This window comes from Coenobita brevimanus, chromosome 69 (assembly GCF_032717465.1).
Source record: "Coenobita brevimanus isolate Jiangsu-jjx chromosome 69, ASM3271746v2, whole genome shotgun sequence".
Lineage (NCBI taxonomy): Eukaryota > Metazoa > Arthropoda > Malacostraca > Decapoda > Coenobitidae > Coenobita > Coenobita brevimanus.
In genome coordinates, this window is record NC_137022.1 from 9,602,585 (window position 1) to 9,628,108 (window position 25,524).

Sequence of the window (25,524 nt, forward strand, 5' to 3'; positions counted from 1 at the left end):
AATTACACAGCAGCTAGATGGTTGGAGACTTCCTGAGCACTCACAAAAATAATAACAACTGTACAGGGGAGGACAGAGATGTGAACAAAATGAGGAGTAGATCTAAGTGGCAATTAATGCAGAGACTGAACTCATTATATAGGGGCCGGCAGAGCTTGATACAACTTGTAAGAAGGACGCGCAAATGAAGGCACAGAGGACAAAGAGTTGACACTCCTGCTCTGAACAACAGAAAGAACGACTTACTCTACTATAAGGGAGAAGAAGGGGGGAGTGAGGTAGAACACGGAAGCTTGGTCATTATGGAAGCCACGAGGTGAATCGTAATCAAACATGCAGCATACTGTACGTTAGAATTATACAAAGGATGATGAAATCATAGGTTATTTAACACCTCCCCACAAAAAAAAAAAAAAAAAAATTTACAAAGGAAATTTCTTATTACTCTAAAACAATCTGTCTAAAGTCTAGATAAGCAATCTGCAAAAATATTTTCTTTCCCCTTGACATGTTGTATGTCTAATGAATACTCCTGAAGAAGTAGACTCCATCTTGTCAAGCTATGATTTTTATCTTTAAACTTACTAAGGAATTTCAGTGGGTTATGATCGGTATAAATGACTATGGGGTCAAAACCAGAACACAAATAAGATGAAAAATGCTGTAAACCCAAAATCAAGGCCAAAAGCTCTTTCTCAATAGTTGAGTAGTTCTTTTGATGTGGACTGAACTTCTTACTGTAAAAAGATACAGGGTGTTCAATATCCTGATCATCCTCTTGCAGCAAAACAGCCCCAGCTCCTGTATCAATTGCGTCAACAGCCATCTTTAAAGGCTTAGCAAAATTTGGAGTAGCGAGCACTGGCTGACTTAATAGGATAGCTTTAAGTTTGCTGAAAGAGGATTCACAGTTATCGGTCCAGGCAAATTTAACTCCCTTTTTCAGTAGGTCTGTAAGTGGTGATACAAGAATTGAAAAGTTAAGAACAAATCTCCTGTAATAACCTACCATTCCCAAAAATCTTTGTAGCTCTTTCCTACTTTTAGGTCTGGGAAGATCACTTATAACCTGAACCTTAGCTCCTGGTGGTGCAACGTGTCCATCACCAATTACGTACCCAAGGTACTGAACTTTAGCTTGACCAAACTCACACTTTGATAAATTAGCTACAAGATTAGCCTGAACCAAACGCTCAAGAAATTTACTGACATGGCATAGGTGATCTTTCCAGTTGTCACTGAAGATTAATATATCATCAATATAAACAACACACCCTGCCAAACCCTCTGTTACAACATTCATGAGCTTCTGAGAAGTGGCTGGCGCATTCTTCATACCATATGGCATTATAGAACAAACAAAAGTCTTTCCTAGTGTTACAAAACATGAGATCTCCCTAGCACGTTCAGTCATAGGTACTTGCCAGTATCCCTTTAACAAATCAAACTTACTTATGTACCTAGCCTTTCCGATCTTGTCTATGCAATCTTCCACGCGAGGGAGAGGGGTAAGTGTCTGTTTTGGTTATCTGATTAACACGTCTGTAGTCGATGCAAAGCTGCTGTGACCCACCTGGCTTAGGGACTAGAGTGACAGGAGAACTCCACTCGCTCTGACAGGGCTCAATCATCTTGTGGTCCAACAGGTAGCCAAGCTCCTTCTGGATGAGAGGAACTTTCACTGGGTTCACACGGTAAGGAGGCAGTTGAATTGTCTTTGCGTCTCCAACATCGACATCATGCATCAACACAGTGGTTCTTCCTGGAGTGGCACGGAACACTTGCGGGTACTCCTGCAGTAATGCCAAAAACTCCTGCCTTTCCTCGGGAGCTAGATGAGAAAGCTTAGTCTGGAAATCATTCATGATTTCAGGATTCTTCCCCAAACTATCACTCAGGCTCATGCTGCATGGGAGAGCTTCACTTCCAGACTCAGGTGGAACAGCTACAGTGCAGACTGGGTTATTTTCGTCCCGCCTGTGATATAACTTTAGCATGTTGATATGACAAAGTCGCTTGTTCTTTCTACGATCTGGTGTGGCAATGACATAGTTGACATCTCTGAGTTTCTTCTCCACGAAATAAGGACCACTAAACTTGGCTTGAAGAGGTTTCCCATGCACTGGTAGCAGAATCAAAACCTGATCTCCTGGCTGAAAGTGGCGTAACCTGGACTTCTTATCATATCAAGTCTTCGTCTTCTCCTAAGCAGCTCCTAAATTCTCTCTCGCCAGCTGTAAAGCAGTGGACAGCCGTTCTTTGAACTTCATCACATACTCCAGCAGGTTGACGTCATCTTCCTCCGACAGCCAGCATTCCTTGAGTAGCTTAAGGGGTCCTCTTACTTCATGGCCAAACAGTAGTTCAAAGGGTGAGAAGCCCAGTGATTCATTTGGAGATTCTCTTGCGGCAAATACAACGAATGGAAGACCTTTAACCTAGTCTTTCTGATGTTCTAAACAGTATTTCCTGAGCATCGATTTGAGTGTTTGATGATATCTCTCCAACGCTCCTTGGGTCTGGGGATGGTAAGCTGAAGACGTGATCTGGGTGATGCCCAACTCTTTCAGAGACTGCTTGAAAACATTTGACATGAAATTACTTCCACGGTCTGACTGTACCTCAATGGGCAGACCAAACTTGGTGAAGAACCCTAGCATTTCCTTAACCACGTTCTTTGCTGAAATATTTCTAAGTGGAATGGCTTCAGGATAACGAGTAGCATTATCAATCAGGGTCAACACATAAGAAATCCTGAAGAAGTCTTAGGAAGAGGGCCCACAATATCCACCAACACACGGGTGAATGGCGCCTCAAAAGGAGGAATGGGAACTAGAGGTGCAACCTTTTCGGTCTGATTACACTTCCCCACAACTTGACAGGTGTGACAAGACTTACAATACCAGGAAACATCTCTGAAGATACCTGGCCAATAAAAGTGTTTCAAAATGCGTGCCACAGTCTTCCTCACTCCAAGGTGTCCTGCCAAACTGGAATCATGAGCCACTCTAATGATATCCTGCCTACAAACACGAGGGATGACAACTTGATGTACAACCTCCCATTCACAGTCGGCTGATGCAGCTGGGGGTCTCCATTTCCTCATAAGTACTCCTGACCTTTATATAATAACAAGTAGAAGCACCAGCTGACTCTTCCTCACTGCAAGCAGAGTTAGCTAGACCTTTCAACTCAGGGTCAGCAACCTGCAACTCAACCAACTCTTGACGAGACAAATTATCAACACTACAGGGTACTGCCTCATCTGGTAAGTGGTCCAAATTAGCAAGAAAAGTTTCAGCTAGGATAACATCATCATCAATATCCTCTAAGTCACCAGTAACTTTAGACTTAGCCCTAGTGACAGCACATGCAGAGAACACATCAGGGACATCACAATCCTGGGTCGTAGTCACTGGCTCACTAGACAACTGAGGAGCTGGACACACTTGACTTCCACCAATATCATTTCCAAGTAAGAAAGTTACACCTGACATTGGGAGTGTCTCAACCAACCCAACCATAACGGAACCATTAACAAAACCAGACTCTAAATTCACTCTGCACAGAGGGACAGAGAAGTAATTATTCCCTACATCTTGTAAGATTACAGTTTCATCAGAGGAATTAACATTAGAGCCTAGAACACTGGTCAGCATAAGGGATTGGCAAGCACCTGTATCACGATATATTTTAACTGATTTCCTGTCATTACTGTTCAGAGGACTGACAAAACCATCAGACAGGAAATTAGTACATGAACTCTTGAGAGTGTCACCCACGTTACTGCTCAAAAGAGGAGCTTCATCATGAGAATTTAATTTACCCCTCAAAGCAGGTTCAGTTAACTCGGTTAAAGAATTCTGGGAACTCTCAAGGGTGGACACTAGACCAATTGACTGAATATTTAAAGACTCCTTTTTGTTCACATCACGCTGTCACCTGAAACATTTCTCCGTAGTATGACCAAGCTTACTACAATAAGTACATTTACTTTTCTGAAATCTAGAGGTGGAGCTGGTATTTACTTCCTGAGAAACATCATCTTTATTCTCTTTCATTTTACCTGTACTCAGAGTAGAGGCAACGTACTTACTCTCAGCTTTCCTTTTTTCTTTAGAATATCTCTTGTGAGTGAGAACATATTCATCAGCTAAAACTGCAGCATCAGACAAATTATCTATTCTCTTCTCATCAAGATATAGGCTTACATCATTATTAATACACCTTTTGAAGTCCTCCAGCAAAATCATCTGCTTAAATTTATCAAAATCAGAATTTACATTCTTAGAATTTAACCACTGCTCTAGCAGATCTTCTTTGATTTTTGCATACTCAACATGGGATTGCTTATCTTGCTTATAAGTTGTCCTAAATTTTACTCTATAGGCTTCAAGAACAAGCTCATAGGCCTTAAGAATCAAGCTCTTAACTACATCATAATTATCAGATTGATCCTGAGGCAAAGATGCATAAGTTACTTGAGCTTTACCGGTGAGAACACTCTGAAGGAGTACTGGCCAATACTTTTTTGGCCAATTAAAACCTGTAGCTACCCTCTCAAACAACTGAAAATACTTTGTTAAATCAGATTCATTAAAAGGAGGGACAAGTTTAACATTTTTAGCCACATCAAAATCATCAGAGCTAGATGATCCAGTTCCACCTTGTTTAATGCGATACTCATGGTCTGCCTGAATCCTAGCAATTTCAATTTGTGCCTGTGCCTCCTTAGAACATGCCTGAAACTCATCCTCCTTAGCACGAGCCTCCTGCAGGGCTAGCTGTAACTTAGCTATTTCAATCTGCGTTTGCTCATCTGGAGGAGTTACATTAAACAAGCTTTCATTAATCATGTCAACAATTTGTCCTTTGGACTGATGAGAGCGAACAGCAATTCCCAATTGTTGAGCAACAAGCTTAAGTTCATTCTTTGTTCTGTTTTCTACATCACACACTGTTTGCACATTTGACAAAAAATCTTTGGCTTCATCAAGCTTAGTAATAGTAGACATCATGAATAAATCACAGTCACAAAATATCAAGCAATATCCTTATGATAATATCCTGAATATCCTGATAAGAGGTCGCCAAATTTATGTTACGGAACAGAGAGAGATAATGAACACTTCAAGTGAGAATACTAAATCACTACTGTCCCGCAACGTTCCAGGTCCAAAACAAAAGAGTTAGGTAAAATTACAAGTTAAAGTTTAATGCTCAAACTAACAACTAACATTCAGGACTCATAAGGATAATGTAATGGCAAAAAACAGGTTAAATATATGGTCAACTGCAATAGCCTCTATTAACACGAAATTAGCAAGAGTAAATTTATCTAAGTCAGCCCTGATAAAATGAGAAAACCGGATAATGCTCAGTTAATGCAAGATATATTATTACAGATACAAAATATTATTACTACTGGCTGTCAGCAAAAACTTTACACCAATCACAAAAACCTTACCAGGCCTACGAATTAACACCTTATGCTATATAGTACAAGAAAAAAATGTAATGACACTTATACTTAAATTACACAGCAGCTAGATGGTTGGAGACTTCCTGAGCACTCACAAAAATAATAACAAGTATACAGAGGAGGACAGAGATGTGAACAAAATGAGGAGTAGATCTAAGTGGCAATTAATGCAGAAACTGAGCTCATTATATAGGGGCCGGCAGAGCTTGATACTACTTGTAAGAAGGACGCGCAAATGAAGGCACAGAGGACAAAGAGTTGACACTCCTGCTCTGAACAACAGAAAGAACGACTTACTCTACTATAAGGGAGGAGAAGGGGGGGAGTGAGGTAGAACACGGAAGCTTGGTCATTATGGAAGCCACGAGGCGAATCGTGATCAAACATGCAGCATACTGTACGTTAGAATTATACAAAGGATGATGAAATCATAGGCCATGTAACAATATATATATATATATATATATATATATATATATATATATATATATATATATACATAGGGTGTCCCTAGAGTTATGTCAAAAACTTTGAGAAATGACAGATGAGGGAATTCTAAGGAAAAAATGTTATATGAACATGTGTCCAAATCTCAACCGTTATGGAGCTGCAATTACTGATGACCTTATGGGCGAAAATAGTCTTCATAATTCGCCCATAAGGTCATCAGGAACTGTAGCTCCGTAACGGTTGAGATTTGAACACATGTTCATATAACGTTTTTTCCTTAGAATTCCCTCCTCTATCATTTCCCAAAGTTTTTGACTCAACTCCCGGGACACCCTGTATATATATATATATATATATATATATATATATATATATATATATATATATATATATATATATATATATATATATACATATATATATATATATATATATATATATATATATATATATATATATATATATATATATATATATATATATAATTTTCTTTTTCAGCAATCCAATTTGCAAAATTTTTTTCATGTTCCATATTCCGTTTCATTTCACAGAGGTACTGTTCTGTGCTGTGGTAATACGGAATGACTATATTGGCTAACGAAATGAGAATAGTGGTGTTTTTTTTGAACTTGTATCCCCCATACCGTGAGGGCAGATTCGGAACGCATGCCTGTCTCTATCAAGTCTATCGTGTATAAACGATCAGACTGTAATGTAAGACGGCTGGTACATAATTAAATGTCATTTCATGATTTCCCGGGGTAATGACCGGGGCCCATTAATGTTTATGATTTACACTGGCGATATGCAGATTGGTATAGAAAAGGTAATAGCCAATGCCGACGATGCTACCTTACTTGCAACGATCCCTGAACCATCCCTGGCAGAGACTGTGATTCTGTATTACTTGGCATCTTTGTACTGGAGAGGCTGATACACGTAACTCCTTCACTACAAAAGGTTTCCTGTGAAGCCGAATAATATCGTGTCGTATCCTGCACTCTCTACATAACCCTTGGTATGCTTCGCACTCAGTCTCGCCAAGTACGGTGAATGGCTGCCACTAATGAATAGTTGGTAGCATGTGACAGTATCAGCGGAGAGTGTGGAGTCAAGCCCAGAGGGGGCCTACAACCTCGTAGGTTAGAACAACAAGATATTAAATATCCCTTTCTGCCCCAGACTCCCACCCGGACTTCCAAAAATTAACAGTTCCACACTAAGAATACAAAACACCGAAATAATTGTTACTTTAATTTTTAACAATCTGTTACTGAGTAGTTACACTACTTCAGAAACAAGTTACACAGCTATAACATTAACTTAATATCCCGAGTCTCATCTCGGCACAAGGGAAGTCTCAATCGCTTATTTATGACTTAACAACAACTAAGTACTTAACTTGATAGCCATATATGACTTCAGTCTACTTATCCAAAAGACTAGACAACCATCCGTGAGTGATAAAGGTTCACTTAAATATTATAAGTCTTACTCTAAGCTAATTCTACCACTTAATTAATATTCGCCACGACCTGGAACATACGCGCCAAATAATAATGCTGGTTTTCCTAGTAGAGACTGCCGGTACTTTACTTTACTTTAACGGCACTTATTCACCTTGTGTTACTCTCCCGCAAGACTATTCTTCAAATACTTCTACTCACCAGTACCGAGAAGCCCATGGTCGTGCCTGAGTTCTGCCCGTCTGTCCCAGCTGGACACAAGACAATTTCTGTCTGACTGTCAAACCCACTCTAACTCCATCTCTCTCATGAATGTGCTAATATACACCTCCATACGGATATTGAGTTACTAATACACCCTCTGCTCTCACCCACTGGCACACCATTATGGGTGAAGATTTCACAGATGACAGCCACCCCCGGGACCCTAGGGCACTCTGAGTACATTAGCCTCTGCACCCCGGCCCCTCAAGAGCTATTATTAATCTACGTCCTGGGTGTTTTTTGCCCCTTACATAGTCACCCTCCTTACATAGTCAACCTCTTTCTCCCATCACTCCCTTATTCATATCATTTTTTCTTGTGTTTCATCTTCCCTTTCCTCTGCAATTCTCTCCAGCCCTCGCTGTCTCCCAGTTCCCTGTGCTCTTTTCCACTCCTGCTGGGCATGTGCCAAAACCTCAGCACCATGCTTACGTCGGAGTGTTTTAAACGCTGCCTTCAGGAACTTCTGACGCTGGCGATCCATTGTCCTATCGTTCCCCGCTCCATTTTTGCCTACCCCACATCCGTCTTCTTCACTCTTCCTTCCTCTGCCTTCCTCCTCTCCCCCTCTACTCCCACTAGACCCAGGCCTCGGTCTGAAGGGGCCGTGTGAGTAAGAGGTGGAGATGACGTCAGGAGCAGCGGTATTCGGGTGGGAGGCAAGAACATGATTGTTGCAAGGCCAACAATCGTCTCATGATATGATATACCAAAACAGGTAAATAAAAAATATAATGAGTAATTAAACGTGTTAGTAAATAAAACTATTCTGAATAGAGCGATGTCAATTAAAGCAAGGAAATCTCAGAGCTTTAATAAAGTTACTGGATGTCATTCTTAATGACTCATAAAGACTGAAGTACTGCCATTGACAGATGCAGACCACCAATATGCCCGAGGCTACAAAAATGCTAAGAAGGCAACTGTGTTCTTCACTTCGCAGGCTGGACAATAATGGGTGAAGGAGAACTATAAGGACTTTTTATTTCATGGTCCGTAAAGAGTGTTGTCTGGGCAATTTAGTCGTTAAGAGAGCGAAAGTATTAAGAGGGTAGAGAGAAATATGGGAGGTGTATACTTACCTTGAGGACAAGCCCAAAGCAGAGATACCAGTAGCGTTTACAGACAGTAGATCTAATGGAGAGAATGATTTTATCTTGGTGAAAATGGTATAAACTGAATCAAGGACTTCATTAACAGGATTTCTTATTCTTTTGTTTGAGAAAGTTTCACTCCAGCCTGTGACCGACTGAATATTCTGTACCATTTTGAGCTCAGATTTTCTCTGCTTCATTCCTCTGCACATCCATAAGCTAACTGATCAATACTAATCAAATGAGATTCCTCCTCGTCGAATTTGTCTTCTTCCAAAATCATATTCCTCCTCATACTTACTTCATCCTCATACTCTTCCTCCCTTCCATTTACATTGCTCTGTACTAAAAACATGATCCTCCTCCTCTACGCTTTATAAATCTCATCCAAAATTTAACTCTTTCTCTTTTCTCTCAGTATTTTTTACAACTGTCCTCTGTTTTGTCCCGCTCTTTTCTCCATCCCTGTCGGTATCCCTCGTCCCTCAGTGCTACCCGTCCCTTGGTATATTACGCCTGTTTGGACACACGAGAGCACAATATATACTTTCTTCTATCATCAGTCGGTCTTGGGCAGCGGCAGAATTTATCTCCTAACTGTCTGTCGTAGAAGGAGAATTTAAAACTGATAATTTGTAAGGTAAGAGGTTATGAAACACATAGTTCACAAGAAATTCTGTATTATAATAACCATCCAGAATGTAAACATCAAGATATTACACCGGTAAATCACCAATGAATCTAAATCAAATCAAATATATATAGTAAAAAGAATCAAACAACTACACATTAACCCATATCAAATGACTGTTCAAGCGTGGCCATTGAAAATCTGGACATGTCGGCGGCACCGGAACGTGAAGACTTTTGGTTCCCCTTGTTGACATGTCGCTTGTTAGGCTCATTTCACATTCACCTGCTCACTTAACTGGGCTTTTGAAACAATACCTTGAAATATTACACCCACTTGTATTTAATGTAGCCACACTAAAGGAAGACAAAGTATATGTTTCCAGATTTACGTTTCTAGCTTTGGAATTAGGTTGTTGCCCGTATTTATATGTTATCCTGTAACTGGGCTGCTCCTAAAACTGCCATACCCTTACGCATAATGCTTTTCATGGCTCTAATGGCGACAATACCGACTAAACGCTATCAATCATCGGGCAAATTATGATCAAGGGGAAAAACTGTGGACCAACTCGTAACCTACTGGGTTAAGGATACGCTGCAAATCTTTTCACTCCGTTATCACGCTGATTGTATCACCCTACATTGCTTGAACACTATTATCTATCTCCCCTTGTAAGTCTACTAGGCAGGTTCGTAGCCCATAGCGCAAGCACCTCTCTCTCTCTCTCTCTCTCTCTCTCTCTCTCTCTCTCTCTCTCTTTGCAGGAGTCTGGTGACGTAGTGGATCCCTTTGCCCTCTCTCACCACCTGTTCACATCCACAGTATTCTAACAGTAGCATGAAAAAATATATCACAAGGTTCACTCAGATTATACAGTAAACCAAACGAAACACTCGACACTCCTTCACACAAACGGAAAACCTTATATAACCCTAAAAAAAAAATCAGCTACTTGAACCCCGTAATGTATTTCTTTTATCTTATTCTTGCTATCTCCAGACGCTTTCTTAAACTTAGGAAATGCCCCTAGTACTGAAGGGGTAAACAGAGGTCATGTCTAATCTCAACAGTTCAAAGAGTTCACTGAAATCGTCTGGCAACAGAAAAAATGAATACAGACATCACCATACTGAATGACTTCTAACATTCTGGGGGACAAAGATCAGAGGCAGACCCTTAGGAGACTCGAAATCACTGTAGCACAGGTAGTAGGATTTGTCCCTGACTGTCCTGTTACTCCCTATAATCTAGTGCAAACACCAAGCAAAGACAGATAACTAAGCAACAGCAGCAACACAAGAAGCAGATTTCAACAGTGATAAATAGTTTGTTGAAAACGGTGTGGCAAACATTTGCGATTACATAATAAAATCAATACCATTTCAACACACAGTTGCACACGAAAAATACCAATTTGGCTGCCTTACTACTGTACTCTCTGTAAGTAGCAGCAATATACAAATACTGTATTAAACACATTGTAAAGTAAGAAATATTCTCAAGAGTTTAATGTGATACATTGATAGTGTGTGTGTGTGTGTGTGTGTGTGTGTGTGTGTGTGTGTGTGTGTGTGTGTGTGTGTGTGTGTGTGTGTGTGTGTGTGTGTGTGTGTGTGTGTGTGTGTGTGTGTGTGTGTGTATTTACATTAGAAGTTGATTTTTTAGCAGTTCTTAGCAGACAGGCAGACCCTAGAGACGAAGATCAAGGCTGTGTTTTATATGCAGCAGTTTAAATTTTCCAGAGATGACCAGAAGCTTTATATCAGTAAAATGCTGCTAGGAATGGAGATTGGTCTATTGGACTTTGGTAACCTATTGCTTCGGTACCTCTGACATCCAAAAAGGAGTAGTATGGGACTGACTTTTACCATTTTAAATTTTATTTTGTAGGTAATGGCGCTTTAGAGGTAATTTTTGTTCAACGCAATTGACAACAGTCTAATTAAGGTACTACCTTGGGAAACTTTCACAGCCACAGAAACTATAAAGAAAGCAGAGGAAGGAAACAGCTGATGAAGTAAGGTGGTTCTAATGATGGTCTTGAATCCTCTCCATAACGATATGACCAGTTCGGCATCCTACTTCAATTTGGCGAAGTGCAGCTGCAACAGGGATTGCAGGCATTAGACAGTAATATCACTAACATAAAATTAGATCGTGTCACAGCATTATCGTTAAAGAACTTGATAATGTTATCAATACCAATAAAAATATATCAGTAATCCATGGGTGAACTTCTCGAAAATATTTATGGTAGATTCCTTGACATAACCATAATCTGTTCTTGCAGGAAGGACAAGGCAAAGAGAGTGCCAAGTCTTCCCGTGTCTCTTGTTATTCCTTCATTAATTAAATAAATCAACAAATAACTGTAGTAATTAAATTAAGAATAAAATATAGTTACGAAGGAAAATTATCGTACGTTACATCTTTTTTTTTTTTTTTTTTTTAAGGAAGAACAAGCTAGTAAAAGGGAGGGGGGGGGGGTTCAAAATGTTCCCTTGTCTCCAGTTCTTCCTACCGAAACAAATCTAAGCTTCGACAAGAAATAGATGCTACATATATTTTAGAACCCAGCTCCAGAGTCCTACACATTACCCCTTCAGTTCCATGATTATAGGTAAGTTTCAAGTTTATTAGTATTTTTAATCCCAAAGGCTTTTTAAATAAATGTTCAAACTTCCTTATTCCATACTATTTCTCCTATAAAGAGGCAGTGTATAATCCAGTCGAACATAAACAAGCAGAGCAATGCCACGTTTTTTTCGAAACTTGAAGCCTACTTGTAAACGCGTAACTGGACGGAACTGTGCATGTGAAAAAGAACTCACCTGCGAATAAGGACTCACCTGGGAGAAAGAATTCATTTGAGGAAAAGGACTCACCAGGGAAAAAGAATTTACCTGGGGGAAAAACTCACCCACGAAAAAAGAGCTCACCTGGGGAAAAGAGCTCACCTAGGGAAAAAAGAGCTCACATGGGGGGAAAAAAAAACTCACCTGGGGAAAACGAACTCTCCTGAAAAAAAAAAAAAAAAAAAAAACTCACCTGGCGGGTACCGAGAGGCTGAAGAGGACGGTAGTTGTCAACCATGGAGTGTCCGTTGGTGAACTTCAGGTTGCGGAACGCCGCCAACTGTGGAGGTACAGCCACACTTCACCATTTTATTTTTGCTAATCACAGACGATTTTATACGGCTATGAAAAACCCTTACCATTCCAGATTTTTTAAAATCCTGGGTGTAACGCAAACGCGTTTGACCCCTTTACTATGATGAAGCCCTGTTTGTTTATTCTTGCTACCTAAGGAGACCTCTTTTAGTGAAGGGCTTAATGAACATGATATCAGACATCTCCAGTTCAAAGAGTCATTTCTAAGCAGAGTACAGACATCTCGTGGCGGCAAGGATAAAACAGAAAAGACATCATCGTACTGAAGGGACTATGATTATGTTCGAGCACTAAAGACAGCAGAAAAGATTTATAATGGAGAGAGTAAGGGTAGGTGTAAACTGTCACTATAGCCTTTTTGCACTAACTTGGCCCAGATCTTCGTCTTTTTTGCAGGCTACAGTATACAGAAAGCAGAACAGACAATGCTACAGCTCTACATCCTTTCCACAGAACTTCCCAGTGAGTGGAATGATACGCGAATGTTAATCTATTGTTACAGCTAAGCAGTCAGGATGGAGAGATGGCAATTTTAGGCCAATTTAGAGTAAAAAGAGTATAGGAGAATACAATTATTTACTCTTATCTCCTCACCTGTGTAGCCGATATCTTCAGTTTGTTTTTGAAGACCGTCCACACTACCACCTCGTTGCAGGGCGGTGTGGTCAGCGAGCCTTGGTAGCGGTAGAACTTCTTCCTTTTATTGGGTAGGAAGGTCGACAGCGGGAAGGGCTGAATGGTGATCGCTTGACCTGATGGTAAAGCAACGAATGTGAAGGAATTGGGCTTGTCCATATCTTCACGGAAATAACGAAAGCATGTAATACTATGTAACTCTCCCTCTCTCTCTCTCTCTCTCTCTCTCTCTCTCTCTCTTGTATATATCTCTATATATCTCTATCTATCTATCTATCTATCTATTTACTACTTGAGAGGAGCATGTGGAGTGACGTGGAGGGACAGGTTGACGAATGAAGAAGTGAAGGAGCGTTGTGGGGTGGATGTGGATGTGGTTGAGAAGATTAGGAGAAATACACTGAGGTGGTTTGTACATGTGAAGAGAATGGAGAATGAAAGACTGACTAAGAGGGTGTATGTAGGTGAGGTGGAGGGAGGGAGAGGGAGGGGTAGATCGAAGATGAGGTGGAGGGATGGAGTTGCTAGGTATATGAGGGAGGGGGGGGGTGAGTTGGGAGGAGGGTAGTCAAATGGTGGGTGACAGAGCGACTTGGAGGCGTTTTGTCTGCGGCCACCCTTTGCGGGATTAGGGCGTCGGGCTATAGATAGATAGATTGATAGATATACAGTATATATATATATATATATATATATATATATATATATATACAGAGAGAGAGAGAGAGAGAGAGAGAGAGAGAGAGATGGAGCCTCTGTGGTACAGTGGCAAAGTGTGAGTTTTCGTACACTGAAGAGCAAGGGTTCTCTCCCGGCCAGGGTAATAAGCTTTGGGAGCGTTCTTCATGCCACGTTCTGCATTGGCGGACACAAGGGGTGCTGTGGTTGAACCAGTGTTGCATACTGTAAAGTATGGTTGCACTCAGCCGGCTTGCGCGGGCTGATTACACTTGGTTCACAGACTACACACACATCCAAAGCCACTCCAACACAACACACTTACAAGCACTTCTCACTCTACGTACAGTCTCTACCAGACAGCTTAAGCCACTGTGTAGAGATACAGTGGCTGTATCATCCCCACTTCGGTCGGGATAGGCTGGTCCTGCAGTGGACACTCAAATGGCTGATGAGATAAGATATATAGATAGAGAGATACACAGACAGATATATAGATAGATTTATATCTCCAATCAGCCCTCTGAATGAGACACATATATGTAATGATATAGACTGGACGTAGTGCCCTGGAGGGGCTAGGGGACGGGTATTATTTTGACTCGGTTTGTCTGTCTGTTTGTCTGTCTGTTAACAACTTTATGCAAAAACTACTGGTGCGATGTTGACTAAAATTACCGGGATGATGGGCTATGACTTTCTGATCAACTGATTAAATTTTGAGCCAAAATGAGCCCAGACCCAGGCTGTAGGTCCATAAAAAATGTAATTAGAAAATGTAAAAAAAAAAAAAAAAATCTCTCGCCATATCTTCTTTCGGATTCGTCATATCGACATGAAACCATAACCTAAAGGTGCATCTTTCAAAATTGCATCCTATTGCATGCCTCATTACATCAGGGGAGGTCACCCCCCAGTTAGCGGTAAGGGGTCAGTGTCAAGTGGGTCAGGCCTAAAATTTCAAATTGGCATTAAATAGTCCATTTTCTCTCGATTTACCCCAAATTTGATATGTGACATCTTTGACTAGATATCTTGCTGTGTTTATACGTCAGCACTAAAATGACCGCCGGGGACGGGTTTGCTGTGCCTTGGCACCGCTTCTTGTTAAGAAACAATCGAACAGAGGTTAGCAGTAAATCTAAGCAGAATTTTCTTATGTGATACATATAAGCTTATCAGAGATGAGACACACCAGTTCTGAATTTGACTAATAGAAGTACAATTAGAGGTTTACATCTCACAAAGCATCAAATTCCGTGGTAAACATAACAGCACAAAATATCACCTGGCTGGGTGACGCTGGCAAGCCCTGTTATAAGTCCTGCGAGTGCTGGGTTGTCTTCCTCAGAGATGGTAAACATAACCCCCAGTACCGCCAGACCGTCCTCGTACAAAATGGCCGTTGCTGTGTCGTTGTAAATCTTCTTGTAATGCACCAGGTGGACCTCGCACGGGTACCTGAGAGCAGAGCACAAGCAGTATTATTTTCTGTCTCTCTGCCCCCATCCCCCTGACTGTCTGTCTTTCTGTCTGTCTGTCTGTCTGTCTGTCTCTGTCTCTGTCTGTCTGTCTGTCTGTCTGTCTCTGTCTCTGTCTGTCTGTCTGTCTGTCTGTCTGTCTGTCTCTGTCTCTGTCTGTCTGTCTGACTGTCTCTCTCTCTCTCTCTCTCTCTCTCTCTCTCTCTCTCTCTCTCTCTCTCACATGCTATTTTAGTCCATTAATTTAAGTTTTATGTCCATCTGAGAGGAAGACATCCTCTAACTGTTCTATCATACTGTCTCATCCTTTTTTTTTCTTTCTTTCCTTGTCATCATACGTATCTTTTGCCTCCTCTACCATTCTGTATTTTCCTTTTATTTCTTTCATTTCTCCTCATGCCAGCATACTTAATCTGTGTCCTTCTCTATATATCAAAGTGTTTCGTCTCGTGGTTTCCATTATTTCTCCTCCTGTCATCACACTTAATCCTCTGCCTCCGTTATCACACTGCCTCATCCCTTTGTTTCCATCGTGGGGCCGCGCTAACCATTGTTCACCGATTCATCCCTGTCTGCCATGCACTGTCCCACGCCTTCTCAGGGTAGTCTAAGCTCAACCTCCTTGTTTCACTTCCCTCTTGCCTGTCATCCTTCATCCTCTCCTGCTTCAAGAACTTTATTGCCTAACAACACCCCAACTCTGACCTGATCACTCTCTTACTACTGCCTTACCCCTTCTTCCATACCTCTGCCTGACTCCATCCTAGTCGCTACCATACTTCACCCTAAATACCTCCATACTTCACCTTAACCACTGCTATAGTCCACCTTAACCACTGCCATTCTCCATACCCCACCCCACGGACGCTTAACACCAGTCTAGCAGCAAACTCTCATCCCTTTTCTGTCCAACTCTCTAATGCGAGAGTTAAACAGTACTCCCAGTCCTTCATTTATGCAACGTTTTAACTCTGGAACTGTCTCCCTCTGTCTGTATTTCCTGCTAGCTATGATCTCCAGTCTTTCAAACGCAGTGTGTCCAGGCATCTCGAAATGATCGGATCTTGAATTTGGCTCTCTCTTGTATTTTGTTTTTCTCTTGGAAGGAACAGGTTTGCGGGCTCGTGGCCTTTGGTTCCTTCTTCTTAACATAAAAAAAAATAAAATCATTGCTATACTCCACCCCAACCACCGCCATACTCCATCCTAGCTACAGCAAAACTGTACGCTAACCGCCACAAAATTCCACCTCAACCACCGCCATGCTCCACCCTTATCACCGTCTAACTCCCAACTTGCCTGTTGTGCTGGATCGTATGCTCTGAGCCAACGGTGTTATTGGAACCCCAGTGGAAGTGAAGCTGCACGAACTCATATGCGCCGTCGAGATTCCCGCCAAGCACATAGGGTCTGTTCGGCATGTCCATCGTGACCATGACTGCCAGTAAAGAAATACGTGTTATTTTTTAATGTGAATAATCGATTTGGAAAGCTTATTGAAGAATCTTTGTAGTTTATTAATTGATTAATTCTAAAATATTGCCCTCCAAACCTACGTGTATGAAGTCATTACTCCTGCTGATAAAAATGTGGATGGCAATCTGCGCGTCAGCATTTCCTGATTAGATTACAGTAGTTTACGTACGAACCAAGTGAGAAGCTGAGAACAGCAGAATGTGTCGTGCTGCAAACATTAGCAAAATTGGCTGAGGAAGCATTTTCATAGTTAGTTCGTTTTCGTTTGATGGAACTGGATATTTCACACAAGTTAAATATTATGCTGTGGTGGCACGAAATTCGTTAGGCCTTATTAATGAGGTGGGAATAAGCCTCCTTGGTGACTGGTCAAATCAACCCTTTTATGAGGCTACACTTGGGGGAAGCGGTGGCTGGATCGGTAGAGAGGCGGCCTGCAGTCCTAATGGACCCAGGATTGAACCCCGGCTGGGGCAGGGAACAGTTTAAGGATTTGAATTTCATAAAAGGCAGACTTTACTGATCTACCAGAAGACCCGCCGACATGTCGTAAAACTACCCCCGCTAACACCAATACACCAGTCCTGTATGAGACAGCCCTAGCATGTATTCAATATGGACGATGAGTGTTAGCGCCGAAGTGGTGACACGTGGTGTGTAGGAGGGCTGCTGGGCCTTTGGACAGGCCCTGAAGCCTTTGACCAGAGTCGGACACACACAAAAAAGTCGAAGGATCAGAAAGAATTCGAGATCGCTATCAGATGAAAACAAACTGACCATAATCTTCAGAGTATAAAAATTAGCCGTAATGAATAACCTAGGACACCTCAAAGGATTTCACAACCCAATGAAGAAAGAATTATACCTTTTTACATTAACCTGGCCAAGGTTTTCGTCCTTTTACAGCTTCTTTCACTTAGATTATTGGTGGCAAGAGGCAAGAGGTACTTATACGCCTCTACCTCCTTTCCATAGCACTTTTTCGTGACTAGTATCACATTTCAGTGCTATTATGTTTTTGAAACTCAGCATTCAAGATGGAGAGATGGCAGTTTTAGATCCGGTTAGAGTAAAAGCAGTATAGGCGTACCTGAGTCTCCAGTATTCGTGACTGTAACTGATGTTGGCGTAACATAGTAGTAATAGAACTGGAAGGGATTCCATTCCTTCATCGGTGGCCTGTTGAAGAGCTCAATGGGAGACTGGCTCTGACCTCCACAAGATGGGTAATGCTCTGCCCAATGCTCCGGACCTGAAAGGTGATACAGTAAATCAGTAGATGTGTGTGTGTGTGTGTGTGTGTGTGTGTGTGTGTGTGTGTGTGTGTGTGTGTGTTAGAGAGAGAGAGAGAGAGAGAGAGAGAGAGAGAGAGAGAGAGAGAGAAGAAAAATGGGAGTCATGAGAGCTGGAAAAAGTAAGTCCCTGAGAATTTACCCATAATAAACAATATTTTTCCCCTAAGTTGCATCAGGTCTTTCCCGTCCTTTACAAACAGTTCAGGTCACCCACATGCACAAGAGATCGATTCAGGTCAACACAGATTGCTTTCAGGTCATGCTTCGTATCTTTTCTTTGAATCCTGTCACTAGGAACATAATTGAAAGGTTTGTGTAATGCCAGAATCTCTCATCCAGAAGTTTAACTTTGAAGCATTACCACTTGTATGTCTCCACGACCATTCCTATTTATTCACGCACTCCGAAATGCGGCTAAAAAATAAAAATCTAAGCCTAAACCTCGCTCCATCCCCCTTAACCGACTCTCATCTCCTCCCTTGGGACCCTCTTTGCTCCTTCCTCCCTATGATCTATGATTTTGTTTGTTTGTCTGAGATGATGCAGGCCTGGACCATCTTATTTCCACATACCCTCTATGCGGGAAGGGAAGTGGGACAGCCGCCCACTCTTTGGAGGTGTACACGATCCAGGTTGCCTATAAATGAATGCGAATACTTCCCCGGACACGCATAATCGGGCATGTGGCTCAGGACGTGGTGCTGCTGTAGCTATGAAAGTGTTTTCATAACCATCTGTTGACTTATGGAAAACTTACTTTTTTTTAGATTCTGGAATATATTATCTAAGAACCAGACTGTCAGTCACTTGCTATTTTCGGAAACGTGGCGCTCAACCCCCGTGGAATATGTAGCTCCCGGATCTAGCACTTTTGTATTTGCTTTTTTATTACCTCCTTTTTTTAACCTTTGCAGACGACTCTCGCCAATTTTTAAAGCGTTTTCCAAGAAGGCTGTGTTACAGGAATATTAGGGTAACCTCACTGTCTCTCATAAGAGATAGCAAGTCAAACATCACCTCTCCAAGCTCAGCGTAAGACACTATCTTTCATCTAAGTTTGCAATCAGCCACCTTCACTGCCATCTTACAAGCAGTAAAACCTATCTAGTAATGTCCTAGCTTTAAGTTAAGTTCATTGCTGGCTCAAGGCAGTTTGTTGCATTAAGTCAGTTGATTGCAACATCATTCCAACCAGCTTTTTGTTCATATTTGTTGCTAAGAGTTTTCTTTGGATAGTTCTTGACACATACTTTGTTACTTACCGGTGTGACCTTTGTAGCTCCAGACGAATACCACATCCTCCTCACCTGTGGATGGGAGGCAAGAGGCACGGACATTAGTTTTTCTTGGAGGTGTAATTCACGCCAAGACTGACATATTCTTGTGATGCGAGTTCGGGAGGATAAAATTTTGTTTATTTGTTATTTATTTATTTATTTTTTATTTTTTTGCTTGAAACTAATCCATTAAGGAAGTTACTATTCTTAGATATCTAAACCACTACTTTGATACACTGAACGTAGTTCTCTCCAAAATGGAGGGTATGTTTTCACCCCTGTTTGCTTGTTTGTTTGTTTGTCTGTCAGCAAGATTACTCCAAAATTGAAAGAGATATTTAGGCCAAATTTGGTGGGTAGATAGCCCATGTCGCGGGAAACAACCGATTAACTTCTAGGAACGATCCCTATAGTATTACATATTCTGGATCCAGGAAACACTTTTTGTGAAACCTTAATCAGTAATGAGAACCCCTAACGCATTCTGAAGAGTGGTTTGGAAATTACGTTGCCCTTGTGTCCCCCCCCCTTGTGGCGGGGGGGGGACACAATCTGGCCGCACTATGGGGTGGTACCAGTACTCTGCAGCCAGGTTGTGTTAGGAAGAATACTGCCACCGTATTCCCTGCGTGTCGTAAAAGGCGACTAAAAGGGGCGGGGTGAGGGGACTAGGGACCCCCTCCTCTGTTTTTTAGTTCCTAAAAAGAGACAGGCCAGTGAAAGGGATGGGGGATGGAGTTATCCCCGTACCCTGAAGACTGGGTCTATGAATGTGCGTGGATGTAGTACGATTGAGGCTAAAAGGGAGGAGATTGGGAGAATGTTTGTGAGAAGAAAGTTGGATGTGTTAGCTTTGAGTGAAACGAAGATGAAAGGGAAGGATGAGTCTATGTTTGAAAGTGTGAATGGAAGATTGTCAGGTGTTGATAGAGGAAGGGCAAGAGACGGTGTGGCCTTGTTGGTGAGTCCGGAAGTACAGTAGTGTGTGATTGAATGAAAGGAGGTGTCATCGAGACTGATGTGGGTGAAAGCGAAATTTGAACATGAGTTGTGGTTGTTTGTGAGTGCATATGGGCCTGGTAGTGAAAGGGATGAACAAGAGAGGAAGTCTTTCTGGAATGATGTTGATGAGTGTCTGCAGAGTTTTGGAGCGAATGTGAATGTGATAATGATGGGAGATTTGAATGCTAGAGTGGGAAATGTAGCAGTTGAAGGTGTAGTTGGTATGCATGGTGTGCCTGGAAGAAATGAAAATGGGGAACGAATGATAGCGATGTGTGTTGAGCGAGAGATGGTAATTGGAAATACGCTGTTTGAGAAGAAAGATATTTATAAGAATACAGGGGTGAGACAGGAGGGTGCAAGGGTTGTTGATAGAGCTTTGATGGACTATGTGGTTGTGTCTAGGAATGTAATAGGAATATTGTTGGATGTGAGAGTTCTGAGAGGGGAGGGTGGAGGTATGTCTAACCACTACCTGGTGGAGGGAAAGTTAAGAGTAGGTAAGAGATGGGTGAGAGCTAGGAGGGTTAGGTGTGGCAGGGAGGATTTGAAAGTGAGTGAGTTGGATAAAAGAGAGAAAAAGATAGAGTATCAGGAGAAATTGAAAGATGAGTGGAACGCAGTGAAAGATCGGGAAAATGGCAGTGTGGAGGAGGAATGGCAGTTGTTTAAGAGTGCTGTGGTGGGGCATGCAGAAGAGGTGTGTGGTGTGAGACGTGTGGGTGGTGGTGTAAGAAAAGGAAGTGAATGGTGGTGCGAGGAAGTAAGTATGGCTGTTGCTGAGAAGAGACGTCCATATGAGGTGTGGCTGCAGAGGAAGGCTGAGATGTCATATGAAAGGTATAAGGAAAAGAAGAATAGGGCGAGAAGCGCTGTGCGTGATGCTAAAGTGGCAGCAGATGAGAGGTGGGGTAGGCGGCTGACAGAGAATTTTCAACAGAATAAGAAAATGTTTTGGAAGGAGGTGAAAAGGGTGCGAAAGGGAGAGTCTGGGAAGGAAGAACGAGTAAAAGCAGAGGATGGAAGGATGTTAACTGAGATGGATGCAGTAAGGAAGAGATGGGCAGAGTATTTTGAAAGATTGTTAAATGTAGAGGAGGAGAGGGTGGCTGAGATTATGGCGGATAGAAGGGTGCAAGGAATAAATGTGTTGGAAGAGTTGAATGATTCTTTGATCATGAAGGAGGAAGTGGAGAAGGTAGTAAAGGAGATGAAAACAGGGTTAGTTGCAGGTATGGATGGGTGTGCTATGGCATGCCTAAAGGATCGTGGAGTGACTATTGTTGACTAGTTAGTAAGATTGTTGAATGTGTGCTTTGTGAAAGGTATGGTGCCAATTGACTGGGCAAGTCCTTGTGTGGTCCCGTTGTATAAAGGCAAGGGTGATAAGTATGAATGTACTAGCTTTAGGGGTATAAGTCTGTTGAGTGTTGTAGGTAAGGTGTATGGTAGAGTGTTAACTATGAGAGTTAGAGAGGGTACAGAGGGAGTGATTGGTGATGAGCAGTGTGGCTTTAGGAGAGGGAGGGGATGCATAGATCAGGTGTTTGCTGTGAGACAAGTGTGTGAAAAGTATTTAGCGAAAGGCAAGGATGTGTTTTGGGCATTTATGGATTTAGAGAAAGCGTATGATAGAATTGATAGGGAGGATTTGTGGACTGTTTTAAGATTGTATGGACTTGATGGTAGGTTACTAAAAGGGGTGAAAAGTTTTTATGTAAAAAGTAGAGCGTGTGTAAGAGTGGGAAATGCTGTGAGTGATTGGTTTCTCGTGAGAGTGGGGCTGCGACAGGGATGTGTGATGTCACCTTGGTTGTTTAATATTTACATGGATGGTGTTGTAAGGGAGGTGAATGCAAGAGTTTTAGGTGGAGGTATGAGTCCGGTGAATGTTGATGGTGGAGAGTGGAATCTGAAGCAGCTGCTGTTTGCAGATGATACTGCACTGGTGGCTGATTCAGAGGAGAGATTGAGACAGTTGGTAGGGGAGTTTGGAAGGGTGTGTGAAAGGAGGAAATTGAAAGTAAATGAGAATAAGAGTAAAGTGATGAAGTGTACTAGGTTGGTAGATGGTAGGAGGATGAATATAGTTTTGAATGACGAGTTGCTTGAGGAGGTAGAGTGTTTTAAATATCTAGGGTCACATGTTGCTGTGGATGGAAGAATAGATGCAGAAGTGAAGTTTAGAATAAATGAAGTAGGAAAGGTGTTGGGAGCAATGAAAAAAGTGTTTAGATGTCGTTCGCTTAAAATGGATGTAAAGAGAAGGCTGTATGAGGGTGTTGTGGTACCGACTGCGTTATATGGGGCTGAAACATGGAATATGGGTGTAGTAGAGAGGAAAAGTTTGAATGTAATGGAGATGAGGTGTCTGAGAAGTATGTGTGGAGTGAAGCGTATGGATCGAGTGCGAAATGAGGAAATGCAAAGAACTGGAGAGTTGTTCGGGAGATGGCTGGTAGAGTTGAGGAGAGGGTGTTGCGATGGTTTGGGCATATTGAGAGAATGGATAATGAGCGATTGGTGAAAAAGATAACTAGATCTGATGTGAGAGGTGTAAGGCTGAGAGGAAGACCACGAATAGAATGGATGGACAGTGTGAAGAGAGCGCTGGATGCGAGAGGGATGTCTGTTGAGCAAGGAAGAGTGGCTGTGCGTGACAGAAATAGAGAGAAATTGTGAATGAATAAGTGATGACGCAGCCCTGAGGGAATATTCTCCCGCATTTGGTCTGATCAGCTAGTCAGGTCAGGTGCAGGTAAGGGGATGGGTCTGTTATGATGTAGCAGGGGTAAACCAGTTCTGCTGTCGGGCCCTGCTGCGGATGTCACTGATTACATTGCACAGTTGACCCTTGTGCGGTGTGGTGCGGTGAGGATCTGTCCGTTCTCCCCTTTGGGGCTAAGATGCGAATGTATGTGTTTGAATGAATGAGTAAATGGGGAGTGTGTCGTCCTGTCTCGGTTACCTCCCTTTCCTTGGGGGAAGCAGCCAAGGTATATAGATAGGTAGATTGTCGGAGATACGCCTCACTGAGTGGCCCTCTAGTTCAATATGTTCTTATGTGGTTAGGAATGCGCAACAATCAATCCTCTGGTCAAAAAATTTATATATATATATATATATATATATATATATATATATATATATATATATATATATATATATATATTTCTGCTCTAAATCAAAGTTGCCTACGGAAAGAAGTCCTTTGTCCTCTGGAACTTCTTAAATTATATTGATAAAAAAGTCAAACACGTTATCCAACGATTCCGTGCGTGTTCTGCAGAAGTATACATCTTGGGAGATTAAGGTTTTGATAACCAAGATATCAGTACCTTATAAGCGATTTCGGTTATTACTTTGGAAACACAGGTGCCTTCTGTTCCACTGTGATTTCAAATTTGAAATGGTAATTGACTATAATGAATATCTACAAAAGTTTTCAATCAACCTTGTCAAGTAAAACAACAATTACCGTTTCTCTGTTTAATATAAGTAGGCCTATAATGAAATGAAACTATACAGCCAGCATCATTTTTTATCTGAAAAATAAGGAAACATTTATCAACGTTCATCAAATATAAGTCAGTGACGGGTCATAGTGTGGAATATCCTTTACGTCGCTCTTCTCCCCGTTGAACACTGATTACACTTCGATGCTGTAAAATGTGTTCATCTTGTTATAAGGAATTAGACATTAGGCTACTTCGAACCCCTTCAATCCAACGGGATCCCTCAAAAACCGCATATAATTGTCAGGCAGAAAAAAGAAAAAGGGAAGTTCAGGACTGATGTGATTATATATTCAAAACCTTACAGACTGCATCAGAATTACTTAAAACTCTATAAAATATGAATGCTGATATGTCTTATACCTAATAACTTGCAGCTGCTTCTGATGATGATGATGATGGCTGAAAATTATGATAGTAATGATGAAGGTGATCGCCACCTCCAAGCTAATAGTATACAGTATACCGTACATACAAAAACCACCACCAACAATAACCCCAGACACGGATCATTTGCAGAACACCCACATTATCGTCACATTACGTCACTGCACAGACAAAAAATGAACACCAATAAGAGGCCGAAGCAGGAACTAGGAGCTCTATGCTACTTTTCCGTAACCTGGCCTAATATTGCCTTCTCTCCATCTTGAATGCTGAGATGTAAAAACAGATTAACACTTGAAAATGACGGTAGTCACGAAGAAGGGCTATGGAAGGTATGTGGAGCCTTTGTATTATCGTTTTTATCCACCGACCTAAGTGGGAAAAGATGCAAAAGGAGGAAAAATTGGGGCAAATTAAGGAAAAAAAAAAAAAAAGAGTATAGTAACATACAAATTTGAAGAGCCCGTAAAACCTCAGTACACAAGACACTTATTATTCTAGGGAAGTGCAGAACCCCCCAGAAATGCAGTCGTGCTTTCTGACATTCCTTCAGAGAACAACATTTAGTAGCCCAGGCATTAAAGCAGTCACCGTTTTGCATCTCACCTCTATCACTGCGCTAGAACAGAGGCGCAAAATAATGGCGCAGAGACTGAATCTGAAAAGCAGTAACATAGGCATGACACACTGGTAGCTTAGCGTTACACACACACACACACACACACACACACACACACACACACACACACACACACACACACACACACAATATATAATAATAATGAATTGGCGATATCAGTTAAATATTCTGATGTTCTAAACAAAAGACACGAAACTTCTAGACAATTGTGAAAAAAAAATAAGTTTCAAACTCCACTGGTTCTTACTGGAAATAATTATTCGGTAGGCTGTCATGTGTTTCATATCAGAGGCAAGCTCATCCAGTGCCACAAAAGAAAGCACACGCTGTCATAAGGAGAAAAAGTCAAATCACACATCATGATCCGAAAACATGTTCAGTTCAGATACCTCAAGTCAACCTTCGAAAGCACTGGGTATTATTGGTGAAATTAGTCGTGATGTCAACTTACGTTTAAATGTTAAGTCTGACTTGAGTGGAGATTTATACCGCTGTGCCAGGACAGACTGAGCAGGTGGAGGGAGATAGAGTGTGGTGATGACGATGAGCAGTAAGAGCCTCATGTCGTGCTGCTGGT

The 25,524-nt window shown here is 41.6% G+C and overlaps 1 protein-coding gene across 1 annotated transcript in view; it reads right to left on the reverse strand.

Annotated features, from left to right (window-relative positions):
- LOC145406132 (carbonic anhydrase 2-like) overlaps window positions 1–25,524 on the reverse strand; it is a 70,954-nt gene that overhangs the window by 12,857 nt on the left and 32,573 nt on the right. Inside the window, exons 2-7 of the mRNA XM_080277332.1 lie at window positions 19,389–19,433; window positions 17,922–18,083; window positions 16,655–16,793; window positions 15,163–15,335; window positions 13,155–13,312; window positions 12,439–12,525 (exon numbers count right to left, since the gene is read on the reverse strand). Coding sequence (XP_080133458.1) covers window positions 12,439–12,525; window positions 13,155–13,312; window positions 15,163–15,335; window positions 16,655–16,793; window positions 17,922–18,083; window positions 19,389–19,433 — 764 coding nt within the window. The remainder of the gene's footprint in view (window positions 1–12,438; window positions 12,526–13,154; window positions 13,313–15,162; window positions 15,336–16,654; window positions 16,794–17,921; window positions 18,084–19,388; window positions 19,434–25,524) is intronic.